Source organism: Barbatula barbatula, assembly GCF_947034865.1.
Source record: "Barbatula barbatula genome assembly, chromosome: 18".
Classification (NCBI taxonomy): domain Eukaryota; kingdom Metazoa; phylum Chordata; class Actinopteri; order Cypriniformes; family Nemacheilidae; genus Barbatula; species Barbatula barbatula.
Window position 1 is genome coordinate 420,720 of NC_136781.1, and position 16,125 is coordinate 436,844.

General features: G+C 40.6%; 3 protein-coding genes across 6 annotated transcripts in view; 1 reads left to right on the top strand and 2 right to left on the bottom strand.

Annotated features, from left to right (window-relative positions):
* Window positions 1-787, bottom strand: part of frmpd1b (FERM and PDZ domain containing 1b) — a gene marked incomplete at its 5' end in the record, with an annotated part of 9,500 nt that extends 8,713 nt beyond the window's left edge. Inside the window, 2 exons of the mRNA XM_079479410.1 lie at window positions 461-572; window positions 744-787. Coding sequence (XP_079335536.1) covers window positions 461-572; window positions 744-787 — 156 coding nt within the window. The remainder of the gene's footprint in view (window positions 1-460; window positions 573-743) is intronic.
* Window positions 788-1,005: 218 nt separating this feature from the next.
* Window positions 1,006-7,149, top strand: gnpda2 (glucosamine-6-phosphate deaminase 2). 3 transcript variants are annotated; one of them, XM_079479693.1, is made up of 7 exons: window positions 1,006-1,489; window positions 1,735-1,881; window positions 2,788-2,889; window positions 3,055-3,237; window positions 3,336-3,520; window positions 5,258-5,432; window positions 6,339-7,149. In XM_079479693.1, exons 2-7 carry the CDS (start codon window positions 1,758-1,760, stop codon window positions 6,401-6,403), a joined length of 834 nt encoding a protein of 277 aa, XP_079335819.1. In that variant the 5' UTR covers window positions 1,006-1,489; window positions 1,735-1,757; the 3' UTR covers window positions 6,404-7,149. The 3 variants fall into 3 exon arrangements, with proteins under 3 accessions (XP_079335819.1, XP_079335818.1, XP_079335820.1); XM_079479692.1 differs by having other exon boundaries at window positions 1,394-1,489; window positions 6,302-7,149; XM_079479694.1 differs by having other exon boundaries at window positions 1,395-1,489; window positions 1,756-1,881.
* guf1 (GTP binding elongation factor GUF1) lies at window positions 6,497-15,893 on the bottom strand. Of its 2 annotated transcripts, XM_079479691.1 has the most exons (18): window positions 15,751-15,888; window positions 15,520-15,580; window positions 15,077-15,188; window positions 14,766-14,914; window positions 14,551-14,631; window positions 14,134-14,211; window positions 13,969-14,052; window positions 13,804-13,868; window positions 12,550-12,753; window positions 12,263-12,402; window positions 11,709-11,832; window positions 9,480-9,612; window positions 8,845-8,988; window positions 8,629-8,762; window positions 8,404-8,505; window positions 7,701-7,820; window positions 7,587-7,623; window positions 6,900-7,510 (listed from the first exon to the last, which is right to left on the bottom strand). In XM_079479691.1, the coding sequence occupies exons 2-18, from the start codon at window positions 15,559-15,561 to the stop codon at window positions 7,382-7,384; spliced, it is 1,878 nt and encodes a 625-aa protein (XP_079335817.1). In that variant the 5' UTR covers window positions 15,562-15,580; window positions 15,751-15,888; the 3' UTR covers window positions 6,900-7,381. The 2 variants fall into 2 exon arrangements, with proteins under 2 accessions (XP_079335816.1, XP_079335817.1); XM_079479690.1 differs by having other exon boundaries at window positions 6,497-7,510; window positions 15,520-15,893.
* Window positions 15,894-16,125: the final 232 nt, after the last annotated feature.

Genomic DNA, 16,125 nt, shown 5'->3' on the forward strand with positions numbered 1-16,125 from the left:
ACAACCAAATCCACCCTGATGTATAAACTCTTTTCATTTCTATTTGCAGCGATAACAAACACACAGTGAACGTGCACAAGCGATGACTCGATTCGAAACGATTCGATTCAAAAGAGCAAATCGCGTGCAAATCATTAAACACACAACCTCCTTAACGAATGAAAACACAAATCACAGCTATAACGCATCTAATGTATTTATCGCCATTACAAGTGATGGATCCGTGTGTCTGTTCAGATGACCTACATTATCCGATTCTCGAATCGATGAGTTTTCCAGATCAAATAAAGACATGCGATAAAGCGAGCAGAGAAAAGGTCAATGTTCCGTGTGTTCGCATATTCAACGTTAATCCGATTTAAATGAGCAGCGAGACGCATCTCGAACACAAACCGATTCAAGGATGCGACCGGCGCCCTGAACACAATCACACACGGGACGGACAGCAGGCTGCACCCACCTCGTGCTTTACACCGCTCGGGGGTCTCACTGATGGTGGTCCAGCCCGAATGAGACGCCCGGGCGGGCGGATGCGGGTGATGCTGAGGGACGCGTGTCTGCGCTGGATGATGCTGTGAGAAGAGGGACCACGTCTCGCATCAAGCGCTTATTCCGACAGACTCTCTTCGGCCACTCAGCCCCTCCCTCTCGCGCCTTAGAAGATTCGTTCGTCTCAACCGGTTCTTTTTGACTCATTTGAACCGAGTCTGCAAATCACACGACGCAAGGGTTTTTAGGGAAACGTTGCGCTACGCGTGAACTTCTTAAAGGCTCCGGAACGAAACATTAGCCTTTGCTTAAGACGTGAAGCGAATGTCTATTTCTTGTTTTTTATCATCATGATTATATGCCTGTACAATACATTATAGTACACGACTCCCTATTAAAACCACAAGTATGCAACAGAAACACTGGTTTGAGTTTTAAAATAGAATTCTGGCCTTGATAATGTTTGTATAAAGAAATACAATAAATACATCTCATTTAAACGACCCCCCCCCCACCAAACGAACGATTCACTCAAAGGAATCGGACTCTAAACCCGTCTGCCCCAGCACAGGGTCCTCCTGCAAGGTCAACAGCGGGGAACAGAAGGAAATTAAAAGTCTGGAGAGAAAATGCGAAACAGGAGTGCAGTGCAGTGCAGTGCAAAACATGCAGTTACGTTTCTATATGACGTACGAGCGTCCGTTATGTTTGCACGTTTTGTAATGGCGTTCTCTCCTCCATATTTAAATGAATTTTCTATAGTTTATTAGACTATAAGGTCTTAAATATCCACGCACTTATATATAATCACGAGAATACTATCTTCTGCATGTTTAATCTCATATTTTCACATGCGCCTGCGCTGCACGGATCAACATATATGGGCGGCGCCACCGTCCCCGGAAGTCTGACGCCGGCGCACATGACCGGAAGACGATCACATGACTGAGTGTTTTTAAAGTGTCCATTCACCCAGACGTGCGTGAAATAAAACATTACTGTAAGTAGATGATTACATCACCTATTATCGTTATTACAACGTTATACAGTTATCAATATCATTGCATAAATGCGCCTATAAACAGATCTTTGTGTTTTAAACTGGAAGATTTTTTATAAAATGATATAAGTTAGATCATCTATTGAGTATTTGCTGATTTGAAAGTATATGTTGTTGTATGTGTTTGGCTCTGCTGGTCTGTGGATGGTCAGTTGTGGTCAATACTGTATTGATCTGTGTCACAGTGATCTGTTATCTGTGAGCAGTCATGAGACTTGTGATTCTGGATGACTATGATCTGGCCAGTGAATGGGCTGCAAAGTACATCAGAAACCGGATCATCCAGTTCAAACCCAGTGCTGACCGCTACTTCACTTTAGGACTTCCAACGGGTAAACAACAAACACATACAGTGCCCTTCATTAATATTGACACCTTTGGTAAATATGAGAAAAGAAGGCTGTAAAAATAAATCTGCATTGCTTCTCCTTTTGATCTTTCATACAAACAAATCTACACAATTCCAACATTCCACTAAAGTGAAACAATGTGAAGTGTGGGGAATTGTTTTCACTGATGAGTAAAATATATTCCCATTGAAGGTGACTAGAAACATGATGTCGTCCGGTCATGACACAAAGCCTAAACCCCCTTAAGCATTCATCACAATGGACAAAACAAAACTTCTTGATCTGCCCTGATGTTGGAAATTAACAATTTCCTTAAAGCCATTTTGTATTTTGTGTAGCTCATCAGAACTATACTCTTTGGTTTTATCCATTGTGATGAATGATGACGTGGGTCTGGGCTTTGTGTTAATAATATTTATTCTCTTGTGAAACAAGAAGTCATGACCGGACGACTTCATGTTTCTAGTCACCCTGGTGTGTTAAGAAAATGTAAATATCAATGGGAATATTCTTGGGAGATATTTTACTCATACGAATTTCTAAGGGTGCCAATAATTGTGACCAGGGTGTATAAGATCATTTGTTTTTCATAATGTGATATTCCCCCCACTTCAAATTGAAATGTTGGAATTTTTTGAATAAAAGAAACACTGCAGATTTATTTTTACAGCCTTCTTTACTCGTATTTACCAAGGGCACCTATTTGGACACAATCGACGAAACTGCAATGACATCGCTCAAATTAATACCCGGTTTGATTCAGAAATACAAGTGTACAGTGTTTTCTCGCATTGATTTAAACGTTTCTATCTGTGCTGAACTTAATATCTATATAAATAAGGTGTGGAAATGTGATCTAATCGATCTCAATAATCTGATGAATTACAGGCAGCACACCTCTCGGCTGCTATAAGAAGCTGACCGAGTATCACAAGAATGGAGATCTGTCCTTTAAATACGTGAAGACCTTTAACATGGATGAGTATGTAGGTGAGTGTGAGAAGTGCTGCGGAATCGGCACAGACTCTCTCAAAATGCTGCAGACAAAAGCTGCTGATGCAGCGAGTCACCGTCACACATTACACAGCTCTTCTTATTCTATTCTACACAAGACTTCTGATCACAAAAGCCCAAATCATTCCTCTGTGTCTGCAGGTCTGCCCCGGGATCACCCTGAGAGCTATCACTCCTACATGTGGAATAACTTCTTCAAACACATCGACATCGAGCCTCAGAACACTCACATACTGGACGGCAACGCCCGGGACCTGCGGGTGGAGTGCGACGCTTTTGAGCAGAAGATCACAGCGGCCGGGGGCATTGAACTCTTCGTGGGAGGTGCGTTCAATACAGGACCACCTCAGCAGACACAAGTTTATAAAGATGCTGTTTTTCAGAATCCAGACCAAATGTATTGACCGATGTATTGTTTTCAGGTATCGGTCCTGATGGGCACATCGCCTTTAATGAGCCCGGCTCCAGTCTGGTGTCCAGAACCAGAGTAAAGACCCTGGCCAAAGACACTATCGTGGCCAACGCCCGGTTCTTTGGAAACGATCTTTCAAAAGTGCCCACCATGACTCTGACTGTGGGAGTGGGCACGGTGATGGATGCCAGAGAGGTAAACGAAAAAACATCAGCTTCTCACTTCATTCAGTCATCATTTATTCTCTCTCGTGTTTGTAAATCTGTACGTGACTCTTCTTCAGTGGAAAACTAAAGAAGGTATTTTGAGAAATGTCTCGGTGGTTTTGTGATCAAATAATGGAAGTCAAAGAGTTCAGTGTTGTTTGATTATCAACATTCTTCAAAAAATCTTCTTTTGTGTTCTGCGGAAGAAAGAAAGCAATACATGAGCATGAACTGTCCTGTTTACTGATGTTCACTATCTGTGGTTCCAGCAGAAGTGCTCAAAATGAGGCGGAGGTGGTGCAACCGTCCCTAAGTGGCTTTAGATAACATTTATATTAAAGTTCTAAAAATGAGATTAAAAGGACAACTAAAAAGTTATATAAAATATTACATTTATTCACCAGTCTTACTAAATGAACAAAGCTCATTCACATTCTACCTTCTCTTGTGGTTCACCGAGGTTTGAATGATTCGCTCATCTCTTACATTGTTTAAAAGAATCGGTTAAAAAAGGAGTCATTTGTTTGCAAAGTACGTTCGTAATGGCGATCTGATTCAACGAGCCAACTTCACAGCTAAAAAACAATGAAGTTCAGCACGTTCATGTAAGAAATTGAACGTAAAACACCTGAACATCTGTGAAACACATCACAGCTCCTTATAGTTCATCTACTGAACTCTTCAGTGCCTCCATTGTGGCGATTCCTGCTCCATTCCCTGTTTTACCACAGTTGTACAAATGTACACATTTTTAATGCAATACAATTTTCTAAGCTGTCACCTTTTACATTTTTAGTTTATTGTTTCTATAACAAAAAAATGATCAAATATGTCGATCTTGTCCTGCAATTAATTTACATTGAGTCATTCAGCAGATGCTTTTATCCAAAGTGACTTACAGAGAGTTCAGGGAGCAATAAGAGATATGTCATAAAAGAGCAATAATACAATAGATGCTAATACAAAGATACTAGTTTCATCAATTCCAATCTTTCTAAAAATGTTTTATTTACTTTTTAAAGTTATTCGGCTGCGCACACAAAAATACTTGTTGAATATAGATATACAGATCGATAATCAGTAAATTGTATTAAAAAATGTAAGAATATTGCGGATATAAGTGTAAATGACAGACAGATCTCTAGAGGTCAGGTACTAATTCAAGTAGCTCTTTTCTTTACTGATGCAAAAGACGCGAAATGTGAATCGCTCCTAATAGACTCACTCACGTTGCTCTTTCTAATCTTCTCATTTAATGTTAAATGCAAATATTTCAGACAGGTGTCTTAAAAGGTCTGTCCAGCTTTAAACAATATGGTGTGAGAGAGCATTATATACATGCAACTCGCACATAGGGAGATAGCAGTTTACAGTCCCTCGGAAAAGACAAACGTAAATATAATAATATCTGTATTGTGTGTGCAAACAAAGCTTTTGCTTTCATGCATGCAGTATATTTCACAGCTCCAGACTTCATCCGTTCGTTTTTCGGTCTCTGTGGTTTTAGACAATAAACTAATGTGATTCAGTTGACATCGCCCTGAAAATGTTCATTAACAGGCTTGTTAACGTGGATTCCAGACATCACATGAGCATCACACAAGACAATAAAGAATAACAGTGAATGTTTCCTCATACCTCTTTCTGTTGCATTTCACTGAAATGATTTCACCTGTAAAACCACACGCACGTGTCACAGAAGTGAATGTGTCATCTTTATTTCCAGGTTATGATTCTGATCACAGGGGCTCATAAAGCGTTTGCCCTCTATAAAGCCATCGAGGAGGGCGTGAATCACATGTGGACTGTATCGGCCTTCCAGCAGCATCCACGGACCATCTTCATCTGTGATGAGGACGCCACGCTGGAGCTCAGAGTCAAAACCGTCAAGTATTTTAAAGGTACGTGACAGCACACATGACCGGTCGATGATCTGTGAACGCATTCCTAGTTTAGTCATTATGGCTCAAATCAAAACAAACCAACTGCAGATGCAATTTATATGAATTGTGACGCACAATAATAAAAACATGACTTTTCAAAAATGTTCAAAACAAGAGTTCTCATTTTGGAACCAAACTCTTCAAATACTATAATATACAATAGTATTGTTTACTATAGACCCTTTCATCGGATGCGCTAGCAGGGACTGCAGTTAACTCCCGGTTTGTGTTTGGCTAGTGTCTCATAAAAACAATTTAATTGTTCATATTCATTAATATTATTATTTAATTGTATAATGATTGTGTTAAATGATTTCTTTGAATTGGATTTGATGTTAATTTCACAAACAATTTGTTGAATGGGTCCTGTAGTTTTGAAGTATTTGAAGAAAGCGTAGGGTACATTGACACCTTGCGGTTGAGCTTTGTATTGCAGTCTAAAGTCAAAATATTGGAGAGACAAGTTTAGCCAAGTTACGCTTCTTCTGGGTTTCTTTTGCTTGTTTTGTCTGTGAATGTGGCAGTAACGTTTGTTTATGTTGTCATCTAAAGCAAACTGTTGTTATTCTCCTGAGGTAGACACTAGTGTTTACTGTATGAATTATTTTACTGTAGTTAAGACTTTATGTGGGCAATGTTGGTCCGTGTCTCATTCCGGTTTTAGAGTTTGTTTTGTCTGAAAGTCAATATCTGTCTGGAGAAGTCAGATTGAGGAATGGACGTTAAACCGGTCTGGAGTGTCCATCACAATCTCTTTTCTCAGAAAACAGGATCTGTTCAGTATTTAAAGCTTCTGCTGTCTCCTGAGGGTTTAATATCTTTGACAGACGTCACAGACACGCTGACGGTTCTTCTGTCCTGCAGGCCTGATGCACGTTCACAATCAACTGGTCGATCCGACGCTCAGCATGAAGGACTACAAGGACTGAACATCTGAATCATCCGGACCGATGTGGATTCAGGGACCACAGCAGTTTTAATGGCATGACCGCGTCTGTGTAGATGAGGACTTGATCAGTGATGGCCAGTGTTATATAGAGGATTGCCATATAGTGTTGGGATAAAAGGGACAGTTTAGACAAAATGGAAAATCTGTCGTCATTTCTTAATCCTCAAGTCATTTCAAACCTGAACGAGTTTCTTTCTTCAGCAGAACACAAAACCACAGAGACACTTCTCAAGATATCTCCTGTTGTGTTCCACCGAAGAAAGATTTACAGACACATGATGATTTCACTTTAAATCATATAAGTACCATCACTAACTGAAAGAGCATCTGTTACAGCTAATGAAAGCATCTCTTTTGTACTTTTGTACATTTCATTTGTACTGTAAATTCCATCAGGAAACATTTGTCATAAAGGTCAACACTTGGTCAAGTGGTCTTGGATGTTACATACACCTGTACGTTCTTAAACTCGCTGAGAATGTGTTGTATCACTTTATTCTGTCTGTGGATTCCTGATTGACTTTATATCATTTTAATGTCAATACGACGTTCTGTCGATTTTTTTCTTCTGTACTAAACTCTACTGAAGAGAAGCGTTACACACTTTAATGGAATTACACATTTGTTTTTGATCTGTACTGTATATGAACTGATTGTTCGTTTTTCACTCCAAAAGGGAAATCAACTTTCTTATGCACAATAAATTAAACTGTTTCATTGACATACAAAAGCTCAAGTCCTCAGAAAACCACACTTGGTTCAAACAGTTTTTTTTCAGAAATGCTGAGGATCAGCTGGAAATTAAAACACTGAGCTTGCAGTCTGTGAACGTTCTCTCGGAGAACACAAGATTAATTCATTCAATCTGCTTCAGGCACTCAGAATCCTTTCAATTAGTTATATTAGTCCACGTCTCATTTCTGCAAATCAAGCTCCTCGGATGACTTTTATGACGGATCTACTTCCGCTTAAGGACGTTGATGAAAGCCTCTTTGGGAACGTCGATGTTTCCGATCCGCCGCATTTTTTTCTTTCCTTCGGCTTGCTTCTTTAACAGTTTCATTTTCCGCGTAATGTCTCCCCCGTACTGTAACATATACACAATCACACCTCAAGAAACCAAACATCAATAGAAATATTAAAGAAACAGTATTAATACTCACACATTTTGCTAGAACGTTCTTTCTGTACGCTTTGATTCTGTATGAGCGAGAGAGAAAGCCACAGTATGAATGAGAGAATTGAAGGGTTTTCTGGGTAATTTGAAGTCAACTCACGTTTCTCTGGCGATGATTTTGCTGCCGACGGCCGCCTGGATCGCGATCTCAAACATCTGTCGAGGAATAGACTCCTTCAGCCGTTCACACATGGCTTTACCAGCACTGTACGCTCTCTCTCTGAACACAAAGTTTGCTGTAGTAAATACTAAAGTACACTAGTTCATTTTTCACGTGGGAACTAATTCAAAAGAGGGACAAAACTTCACTGATACAGACGGCCAATAGGTGGCCAGTGAATCATTTAATCAATGCATTCAAAACGCTTATTTAAATCATTATCTCGTCAAAATCATTCAAAACACACTTTCATTTAGGAGATAAACACCGTAAACCACAGTGCTATACCACTGGAAATTAGTCTGCCCACTCTCGCCGAAAAATCACAATAAATGACTTTAGCTAGCGCCCACACCTACCCTAAATCTAAGCTTACAATAAAAAGAAAAGTAATGAACTGTTGTTAGCGTGACAAAAATGATGACACGCGCAGGCCCAGTGGAGATTGCTGTAGCGCTTCTAGCCAAAAGCTCACTGGAGCCATCTTGTGCAAGTCGCCTCAGACATTTAAAATGTGAAACTGCAGCCTGAGTTTACAATAAACACTATTACCTGTTTATATACCCCAATATAAGTTTTTTAATGTCATATAAGACTGTATTTTTTATGCGAACACTACATTTAGACATCACACAAACATTACTTGTGAACAATCGTGGTGAGTTCCTCCACGGGCCGTCCGTTGAGCAGAAAGTCAATCTTGATCAGTTCAGCCGATTCATAACCCGCATCTTCATAATCAAAACTAGAGAACAAATGTTAAATCTTTGACTATAAAGAAAAACAAAGCATATTATATTGACAGATAAGGCACTGCATGGGCCGCTGGGTGCGTGACATCACAGTACTGTTAAACGCAACGGCTCACCTGGCGTATCCCGACGACATGGACTTGAGCTCATCGTAAAAGTCCACCACGATCTCATTTAGAGGGAAGATGTACTTCATTATCAACCGATGATCATCGATGTAAAACATGTTCTTCTGGACGCCCCTGCGGTTCTGTGGAGAAGTGCATTGTGGGTCAAACCCTGACAAACACAGGGAGCGATGTGGAAGATGACTGATGTAAGGTAAATGTCACCTGACACAGACTCATGATCTTCCCGGTGAAGTCGTCCGGAGCGATGATCGTTCCCATCACCATGGGCTCCAGATACTCGGTGACCTGTGACCTCTCGGGGAATTGAGTGGGGTTGATGATGGTGATCGTCTCTGTACCGTGTTCCTACAGGAAACACAGAATCTGAACAATCCATTTCTCTGTTGATGTTCAACGTTTATGTGCTCTGATCGACTTTTAGTGTCTTGTTTTGTAATTCACAGCGCTGCAAACATTTCATTGAAAAGCACACGATCTAACAAGCACAAACAAACGCCACAAACATAAATGTCAATATTATTATTATTTTGCATTCTTTCTTCAAGATGCATCTATTTGAGAAGCAAATAACAAAACATTTGAAGTCTTTTGCATTGAGAAAAATATTTGTCAAGGAGATATAAACAATGATCTTGTTTTCCTTTGAAGAAAGTTTATTTTTAGCCGATTCACAGATTTTATTGTTGTTTTGGGCATAAACTGATTTCATTCTGAAACATTTTTCAAATACATGAATCTGGATTGAATGTTTAGTGTAAAACAAGACTGAGCATCATGATATGTTGGTTTCTGTGAAAGACTCGTCATTTCTATGTTTTATCATCCAGAGGTTTTACCTTTATAAGTTTGGCAGATGATAAAACAGCTTTGTATGGGACAGTTGGAGCGGTGATGATGACAGAGGCGTTGTACTCCTGCTCCAGCCTCTGGTTAAACACCTCCATGTGCAGAAGACCCAGAAACCCCAACCTGACACACACACAGATTAAGGTCTGTATGGGTTAACAAGATTTTAAATCATCGTACAGAAACATATTTTCTGTGATGGTTAGATTTAGGAGATAAAATATACAGTTTGTACAGTAATCACATCATTATGCCTATGGAATGTGACCACAGAGATAATAAACCAGAGGTGTGTGTGTGTGCATGAATGTGACTATGTGTTTGTGCATGAATGTGACTATGTGTTTGTGTGTGTGTGTGTGTGTGTGTGTGCATGTATGTGACTATGTGTTTGTGTGTGTGTGTGCATGAATGTGACTATGTGTTTGTGTGTGTGTGTGTGTATGTATGTGACTATGTGTTTGTGTGTGTGTGTGCATGAATGTGACTATGTGTTTGTGTGTGTGTGTGTGTATGTGTGCATGTATGTGACTATGTCTGCGTATCTGTGTGTGTCTGCGTGTGTCTATGCTTGTGTGTGTGGGTGCATATATGTGACTACGTGTGTGTGTGCATATGTGTGTGTGTGTGTGTGCATATGTGTGTGTGTGTCTGCATGTGTGTGTGTGTGTGTGTGTATGTGTGTGCATATGTGTGTGCGTGTGTGCATCTTTGTGTGTATGTGTGCGCGTGTATCTGTGTGTGTCTATGCTTGTGTGCCTGTGTCTGCATGTGTGTGTGTGTATGTGTGCGCATATGTGTGTGCGTGTGTGCATCTTTGTGTGTATGTGTGCGCGTGTATCTGTGTGTGTCTATGCTTATCTGTGTGTGTCTATGCTTGTGTGCGTGTGTCTGCATGTGTGTGTGTGTGTATGTGTGCGCATATGTGTGTGCGTGTGTGCATCTTTGTGTGTATGTGTGCGCGTGTATCTGTGTGTGTCTATGCTTGTGTGCGTGTGTCTGCATGTTTGTGTGTGTGTATGTGTGTGCATATGTGTGTGCGTGTGTGCATCTTTGTGTGTATGTGTGCGCGTGTATCTGTGTGTGTCTATGCTTATCTGTGTGTGTCTATGCTTGTGTGCGTGTGTCTGGATGTGTGTGTGTGTGTGTGTGTGCATATGTGTGTGTGTGTGTGCATCTTTGTGTGTATGTGTGCGCGTGTATCTGTGTGTGTCTATGCTTGTGTGCCTGTGTCTGCATGTGTGTGTGTGTATGTGTGTGCATATGTGTGTGCGTGTGTGCATCTTTGTGTGTATGTGTGCGCGTGTATCTGTGTGTGTCTATGCTTGTGTGCCTGTGTCTGCATGTGTGTGTGTGTATGTGTGTGCATATGTGTGTGCGTGTGTGCATCTTTGTGTGTATGTGTGCGCGTGTATCTGTGTGTGTCTATGCTTATCTGTGTGTGTCTATGCTTGTGTGCGTGTGTCTGCTTGTGTGTGTGTGTGTATGTGTGTGCATATGTGTGTGCGTGTGTGCATCTTTGTGTGTATGTGTACGTGTGTATCTGTGTGTGTCTTTGCTTGTGTGCGTGTGTCTGCATGTTTGTGTGTGTGTATGTGTGTGCATATGTGTGTGCGTGTGTGCATCTTTGTGTGTATGTGTACGTGTGTATCTGTGTGTGTCTTTGCTTGTGTGCGTGTGTCTGCATGTGTGTGTGTGTGTTTGTGTGTGCATATGTGTGTGTGTGTGTGTGCATCTTTGTGTGTATGTGTACGTGTGTATCTGTGTGTGTCTATGCTTGTGTCTGCATGTGTGTGTGTGTATGTGTGTGCATATGTGTGTGTGCATCTTTGTGTGTCTGCATGTGTGTGTTTGTGTGTGTGTATGTGTGTGCATCTTTGTGTGTACGTGTACGTGTGTATCTGTGTGTGTCTATGCTTGTGTCTGCATGTGTGTGTGTGTGTGTGTGTGTGTATGTGTGTGCGTGTGTCTGCATGTGTGTGTTTGTGTGTGTGTATGTGTGTGCATATGTGTGTGTGTGTGTGCATCTTTGTGTGTATGTGTACGTGTGTATCTGTGTGTGTCTATGCTTGTGTATCTGTGTGTGTCTATGCTTGTGTCTGCAGGTGTGTGTGTATGTGTGTGCATATGTGTGTGTGTGTGCATCTTTGTGTGTATGTGTGTATCTGTGTGTGTCTATGCTTGTGTGCGTGTATCTGCATGTGTGTGTGTGTGTGTACCTCCAGCCGGCTCCGAGCGCTATGCTGCTGTCTCTCTGTACACTCACACTGGAGTCATTGAGCGTCAGTTTCTCCACTGCGCTGTGCAGGCCGCTGTATTCTGATTGGTCCACAGGATACATGCCTGACACGAAACACAATTTCAGCTTTACATCAAATCACAGACTACACTACAAACAAATGATATCTCACACAACACAACACATAAACTCATATATTTACTGAGACGCAGCTGCTTTTGCTTCTAAAGTAAAATAAACCTTGATAATAAACATTTCCTTTTTTTTAACTGATACTCACTGGAAAATGTGTCTTCACTGTATATGTCTCAATACTTGTGTGCGTGTCATGAGAGATCCGTGTTTTCCAGCGAACCAAACTATCACAAAGTGAATCTCTCTTTACAAAGGAAACAATCTGTTGTTGACATTTCTAGCAGAGAGTTATTGTCTGAGAGACTTGAGCCTTAGGATTGCAGCTCAGCACGAGACGGCAAACACGCACGCACGCACGCACACACACACACACACACACACACACACACACACACACACCTGCGAACACCATGGCTTTAGCGGGTTTGAAACCTGGCAGCGCCTCCACAGGTTGTTTCTGAAGGTAAAGTGTGTCTCCAACCTGAGCCTCTTTCACCTCCTTCATCCCTGCGATCACGTAACCCACCTGACCGGCGTATCTAGGTCAAAGGTTAAATCAGCGGACAGGTCAAAGGTTAGAATAGAAATGGTGAATTGTGTACAAGGAAAGAAGCTGTAAAGTGCAGTGATGTGTTTGGTCTGTAAATGATGAGAAGGTTTGTGTGTACAGTAAGTGAGATGCTCACAGGGTTTCTGTCGGGTGTTCGTCGGGTCTCAGGATGCCCAGCTCATTGACCTCATATGTTTTTCCCAAGTGAGCAGAGATGATCTTGTCCCCTCTGGACACACGTCCACCGAACAAAGCCACGCTGGCCACGACTCCTCTATAATGATCGAATGTGGAATCGAAGACGAGGGCTTTAAACGCCTCATCCACTCCTGCTGACGGTCTGAAAGACACCACAGTCACCAATCCTCATCATATTCATTTACATAATGAGAATACCCAGAGAATAAACAGACGCCTCACAACTGACTGAAGTTACACAGTATGTGTGCAGTGTGACTATGAATTCACACACACAGGCTGAGCGTCAGCGAGGATAATCCTTCACCAAACAAGATATGAATCTGCATGACGAGGCTGAGAGAATCGAGTCAATGGACGGTCAACCCCAACATTCTGAGGAGGAGCAGACTGCAGGGATGATGTTGGACAAGTGGCGGAGTCTATGAACTGTAAAGCTAAAGTTTCGGAGGAGGAGGCGTTTATGGACCGGGAAGATAGACCCAACAGACTCAACCGTTTGATTGTGACTGCAGTGATTTTACTGTATGTCATTTAATGTGTAAATATGATTATAATTTAATAAATCGATCAATAAAATATTAAACTTTCCATGTGTCTTATTCAATTGGTCTTTTTTAATATTCTATGTATCTAGAAACGTGGAGACTCATCGGTCAGAGATGATGATAGGTGCACGGCGCCCCTTCTGACAATAAAGCAGAAAACCCTCTATGTGTGAACCACAATGTAAAAAAAGATGTTTCTTACTCAGCATTTTTGTCTTGTTTTCCAGCACAAATAGCGATCAAATCTTAAATAAACATATTAAGATAAAAATATATATATATATTCTGCCAAGGACTAAAAAAATACACTTAAATATGCTTTAGGTCTTTATTAAGTAAAGTAATTCGGGTTTGTTTTTCTTTGGTCAGTGGCAGACATATTGTCATGTTTAAAACATAAAAGACAAGTGTTAATAACGTGGGTCATTTTCTTCTCAAGATTGAAGAATTTGTAAATGTTTGTACTTGAAACCAAGACGTTTTTTGTTTTACAGTGATTCACTGTGCTGTCATCGTCTCTTCAGAAAAATGAAACGGGTGTCACCCCGCTGAACTAAACAACCAATAGAGATTTAATGTCTATAATAGGAGTTGTACTGGTTTTAATGGACACTAAAATAGCAGCCGATGACTGGGATACTCACGGAGGAATCCGTTTCACCACCGCCTGAAGAACCTGATCCACATTTGTGCCCAGTTTGGCAGAAATCTACAGCCACCACAATCACAGAACACAACATGAAGACAAACAGAGAGTGAGAATGATGACAAAACATCTGAGAAATAGTTTTAAGAAGTCTGAAGCTCACCCTGATACACTCTTCTTGTGGTATGTCAAAGACCTTTTCGATCTGTTTTTCAACTCTCTCTGGATCTGCATTTTTCAAATCGATCTAAAACAAACATTCCAATTGTAAACAGCATGAGAACGGACTTTGATGGGATTGAAAAGACGTTCTCATCATAACATCTACCTTGTTTATCACAGGAATAATTGTTAGTTGAGCCTCAAACGCCAGGTAGAAATTAGCAACTGTTTGTGCTTGAATCCCCTTTGAATGAAAAAAATGAAGTTTTTAATAACGCCAAGATGATCTGTTGCAGTTTCTACACTAGTAATTCACATTTAATACTGGAACTGCTTAAAATCCCACACAGCCAATATCAGTCAATGATAAAGGATTTGCTCACCCAAACAATATATTCTGCTGAACACAAAAGAAGATCTTTTGCTACCACTAAACTCACAAAACTGAGACATTTCTCAAAATATCTTCTTTCGTGTTTCACTGAAACACATGAGAGAGAGTGAATGATTCTTAGGGTGAAATGATCCTTTAAGGCTTCGAGAAACAGGCTGTTATGGATCAGTGTTATCTTGTTGATTTTACCTGATTTGCATCTACTATCAGCAGAACTCCCTGGCAAGCGGAAATAGAGCGTGACACCTCATAACTGAAGTCAACGTGACCCTAAAAGCAAAAATCACACATCTCAGTGAAACAAACACGTTTATTATGTCTACTTCAGACAAAAGCTCTTCATAACTGTATACAACATTAAACTAACACACAACAGACTATGGTAGAGTAAGTGATGTACTGACGGGTGTGTCGATCAGATTGAGCAGGTACGTCTGTCCCTCGTGATGATAAAAGAGAGATGCGGTCTGGGCTTTAACTGTAATCCCTCTCTCTCTCTCCACCTGAAGCTTATCCAACACCTGCTTGTTATTTGCCGTCTTGGCAATGGCACCTAAACACAACATACACACAGAGTTGTGTCACATGTCTTCAATACTCTCACGGAGATCTGCTAGAACCCCCATCTAAGGTTTTACACACCATGCAGTGTGTAGTATAAATGGGTCCAGATGTGCAAACCTCAAGATGTGTCTGTGTGTTTTTATCAGCCCACCTGTCATCTCCAACAGTCTGTCTGCTAAAGTGCTTTTGCCATGATCGATATGAGCAATGATGCTAAAGTTTCTAATCCTCTCCACCGGAAACTTTGACATGTCGAGACTGTCCTGTAAAAGCAAATAGTATAAAAACACTCAGATTCAGATTGAAGTTCAAGTGAGCTTTATTGTCATTCTGCTATGTGTGGAGACATAAAAACAGAAAGAGATGTTCTGCCTCACAAGCGCTTCTTATTTCACACATGTAACACATTGAAAGAAGTCATCTAACTATACATATTGTTTAAATAAAATGTACTTTCAATAAGAATTCATTTTTTATTTTAACTACCTACAGTAAAATCATAACATAACTTAAATGACATCCCATGTTTTTCTTCTTTGATTTCTACAGAGTACTGTGCACACATGCACCTGATCTGAGATGAATATAATGTACCTGTTGAGATGCTTTCGTGCCGAAGTCTCTTCTCATCCACATGTCGCTGATCACACATCTTCTGTTCACGTGAGATATGTTTATATAAGGACAGTGTTTGATAAAGGGCAGAAACAGCCCGTGACATTTAAACAGAGACACATTCATCATCTCTATGACTTTACAAACACGTCACTCCTGTACAAACACACAAAATTTATGCCTTTAAATCTCATCGTGAACACCACCTACATTTATAAATATATACTAATTAAATCATTCATTGATTATCAAAAAGCTTTGATATTTGAGGTTGTGCAGTAGTTCAGTGTGACAGTCGTGCGGGCCGCCATGTTGGACGTGACGTCATCATCCGGCCTCGCCACGCTTGTGGTTCTGGGATATGCGGTTTATAGCTCACACCAGATTGCGTCCATTTAAAAAAGTAAAAACGCGTCATTTGCCAATGTGTTAAATTTGAAATAAAATTTGGCTATCGCTTTATCAAAGCGAATGACATGTTTATGTGTTACCTGGGGATATTTATCTTTTTATATAAATGTCAAACATTTGACTTAATAGAATCATTTATGTCTATATGCAGTAGCGCGCGTTGGCCGCACGGTG

Bases quoted from the DNA above. Each gene is read 5' to 3' on its own strand.
- gnpda2 (XM_079479692.1), top strand. From the start codon at position 1,758: ATGAGACTTGTGATTCTGGATGACTATGATCTGGCCAGTGAATGGGCT. The intron at 2,890-3,054 runs GTGAGTGTGAGA...CTGTGTCTGCAG, and splicing joins TAACATGGATGAGTATGTAG to GTCTGCCCCGGGATCACCCT. The intron at 3,238-3,335 runs GTGCGTTCAATA...TATTGTTTTCAG, and splicing joins CATTGAACTCTTCGTGGGAG to GTATCGGTCCTGATGGGCAC.
- guf1 (XM_079479690.1), bottom strand. From the start codon at position 15,669: ATGATGAATGTGTCTCTGTTTAAATGTCACGGGCTGTTTCTGCCCTTT. The intron at 8,763-8,844 runs GTGACATTTACC...ACTTCTCCACAG, and splicing joins AGATCATGAGTCTGTGTCAG to AACCGCAGGGGCGTCCAGAA. The intron at 7,821-8,403 runs GTAATGTTTGTG...CTTTGTGTTCAG, and splicing joins CTCACCACGATTGTTCACAA to AGAGAGAGCGTACAGTGCTG.